This window comes from Monopterus albus, unplaced genomic scaffold (genome assembly GCF_001952655.1).
Source record: "Monopterus albus unplaced genomic scaffold, M_albus_1.0 scaffold362.1, whole genome shotgun sequence".
In the NCBI taxonomy this organism is placed as follows: Eukaryota; Metazoa; Chordata; class Actinopteri; order Synbranchiformes; family Synbranchidae; genus Monopterus; species Monopterus albus.
In genome coordinates, this window is record NW_018128242.1 from 835080 (window position 1) to 838440 (window position 3361).

Consider the following 3361-nt stretch of genomic DNA (forward strand, 5'->3'; position numbering starts at 1 on the left):
TGCGGCTTCAAAAGAGAGCCGAGCGAGGGGCTGCTCTGCTGATTGAGAGAGGAGGTCTGCAGGAAGGAGACCATGTCGCTCTCGTCTACCCTCCAGGTCAGAGATAATGCACACTGGTGCCTGCGTCCAGGTGGCTGAGGCACGACGTGAAACAAACTTCAGCTTCTTCAGTTACCAAGCAACCATGGAAACAGTGCTCTAATCAAATAGTTACTGTTTATTTGTCACGTGGTGCAGATCAAAATGAACACAGAGCTGCATGTAACTTCAGGATGGGCAAGGCCAGAACATTTTACTGAGGACAGTAACATAACAAACCACAGAAACCAAATGACAATAACTTAAATCCCTACCTAAAGTTAACATGCATCTCCTCCCCCCTAACTGCAGAGTTTCAGTAGTCCACAGTACAACAAGACCAGACAATAAAAAAGGGTCCAAGATGCCATGGCCTGTTGCCAGAAGAGGACAATTAGCTCATCCATTAGTTCAAGATGGATCACACACACCCGTTTGCAAACACACACCTGCTAGCACTGAACACATCTCACACAAACCTTCTTCATACTGGGGACAGAAGAAAGGATGACCTATCCCATACTCAAACAATGACCATGGTTGTAGCACTGGTTTGGAGGATTTGAAGTGATCTGTGTTTCTCTCTGCCTGTGACTGTGTTTGCTGTAGGCATAGACCTGATCGCCGCCTTCTACGGTTGCCTGTACGCAGGCTGTGTTCCCATCACAGTGCGACCTCCCCACCCTCAGAACATCTCCACCACCCTGCCCACCGTCAAGATGATTGTCGAGGTCAGGGACTTTACTATAAAATGCTAAGCATACACTTTTACAAATGATTTAATTAACTAATAACTAGGGTTGGACACCTTTGAGACAGATCAAACCATCACATCCTATTATTATTGTCCTTGTGTGCAGTAATAAAGTTTGTTAGCTTATGTGATATTGATGTTTTGAAGTGTCTTTAAAGCGAAGCGCTCTGGCTTCAGGACTGCTGCTGTGTAGCTGAATTCGGACCTGTGGGGAAAAGAAACAGACAATTAAATTATCATCTTATTACTAAGTACACTCCTCTGTCTCTCTCACTCTCCGTAGGTCAGTCATTCAGCCTGTGTGATGACCACAGCGGTCATCTGTAAGCTGCTGCGCTCCAAGGAGGCCATGGCCACTGTGGACATCAGGAACTGGCCTCCTGTCCTGGACACTGGTACCATAGTCTCTCTAATACACACAAACATGGAAACCTGTGCCACTTTTTCTTGCACCAAACCCTTTAACTTCCACCCTCACCTTAATGGCGTCCTGACAAAAGAAGATTTTTTAAATGTTTTGATATCTACTGTCAATCTCTTCTTCTTCTGTGCATTTTATTGTCAAATTTCTAAGATGACACTACTGCCCCCAGCTGTCGCATGAAACCATCTGCATCATGAGATACAAACAAAACGACCACTCATCCACTGGTGCTCATAGTGGTCAAAACTTCCCTGGCTAACTTTAAACCCATAAATCCAGTGTCTGGGCCAAGCTAAGGTTCACCTGTCATTGTTTTCTGGTGGGATCTCAGCTATCTAACAGCTCTCCATAAGCCCACTCCAACAGAACACGTAGTCCTGTTTCCACCGCTGGTACAAGATGCTGTAATAGCACTGTGGGTTCAGCATGAGGTCACTGTGTGAGAAATGTGTGTGACTCCGCAGACTATTCTCTCGAGTGTCATAAAACAAATATGTGTTCGCTGCAGATGACCTGCCAAAGAAGAAGCCTCCAGCTCTCCATAAGCCCACCAACCCTGACGGTCTGGCCTACCTGGACTTCAGTGTGTCAACGACTGGGATGCTGGCTGGAGTTCAGGTCAGCTCACCATTAGTCTTCATCACTTGACCAAACTGTTGTCAGCCTCTCGCCCCATCTTTTCAACCCACTTTCATCCTTATAAAATTTATTTTTTCAATTTACTTTTTTTATTGAAAAAGCACACTGCATAATGAGTACAATCTGCAATGTATTACTATACAATACTTTTGCTTTTTTTAACCAGAAAAACAAAATGAAAAAGAACAACAAACAAAGAACATGACCGGGGCAGGGGAACCTCTTCTCTATTGGTACCTCACTGTGTATAGATAGTCAATGTAGCTCTTCTACTACATAGGCACCCAGCGGTTTTACACAAAGTGAAGTGAGGCCTCACAGGTTTCACATATTCCGTCCATTTCGACCATATCTGGTAAAATGTGTCTTTCTGCAGTCTGAGTGAAATGGACATTTTTTTCCATTATATAAATCTCTTATATGATGTCCATCCAGTCATCGGTTGTTGGTTGTTCGGGTTTGATCCATCTTCGTGTGACAGCTTTTTTGCTCGCGGGCAGCAGAATATACAGGTGCATCTCAATAAATTAGAATATCGTGGAAAAGTCCATTTATTTCAGTAATTCAACTCAAATAGTGCAACTCGTGTATTATATAAATTCAGTACACATAGACTGAAGTAGTTTAAGCCATTGGGTCTTTTAATTGTGATGATTTTGGCCCAATGCACCTACAATGTGAATTTCAGACCCCTCCATGATTTCTAAGTGGGAGAACTTGCAAAATCACAGGGTGTTCAAATACTTCTGTTCCTCACTGTATAGTAAATTCTTGTCCTTCTTATTAAACCCATCAATTACTATGTTACCCAGATACATGGTTTCAAATGTTAATGGTAAGGTAATTGAAAATATGTTTTGTACATGTTCATGGATCTCAGACCAGTATTTCTGAACAACTTTACAATTCCAAAAGATATGGAAGTGATTTGCCCCTTTGTGGCCACATCTCCAACAAGCATCTCCAGTTCCTTGATATCTTTTTTGAGCAGGGGTAATGAAAAATCTGATATTTTTCCAACAAAATTCGCGCCAAATGTTCTGATTCCATTGAAGCCCATTGCATCTGACATATGTGTTCCCAATTCTCCTCTGTGATAGTTAACCCTCCTTCTTTTTCCCACTTCTCTTTTATGTAATATGTGTTCCTCCTCTTACTCTGCTGAATGCTGTTGTATAATTTGGAAATAATTTGTGTGGGTGACAATTTTGTTAGTGAAATAAATGTTTGAAGGAATCCCTGGTCGGCTAAGGGCACTTTGATATTCTCATTAAAATAGTGTCTAACCTGTAGGTATCTGAAGAAGTCCTCGGAGCTCAACCCATATTTATGTTTCAGGGTGTCAAAGGTTTGCAGTGTCCCCTTTTGGACAAATTAATTATAGCTGGTTAATCCTTTTGTAATCCAGTTATTAAACCTGTCGTCATATTTGCTTGGGATGAAATCCGGGTCATCTGCAACCCATC

At 42.3% G+C, this 3361-nt stretch overlaps 1 protein-coding gene across 1 annotated transcript in view; it reads left to right on the top strand.

Annotated features, from left to right (window-relative positions):
• The window catches only part of LOC109951068 (disco-interacting protein 2 homolog C-like), a 69831-nt gene that overhangs the window by 41950 nt on the left and 24520 nt on the right, over positions 1 to 3361 (top strand). Inside the window, 4 exon segments of the mRNA XM_020585346.1 lie at positions 1 to 96; positions 688 to 809; positions 1116 to 1227; positions 1765 to 1874. The exon segment at positions 1 to 96 is cut by the window's left edge and continues 11 nt beyond it. Coding sequence (XP_020441002.1) covers positions 1 to 96; positions 688 to 809; positions 1116 to 1227; positions 1765 to 1874 — 440 coding nt within the window.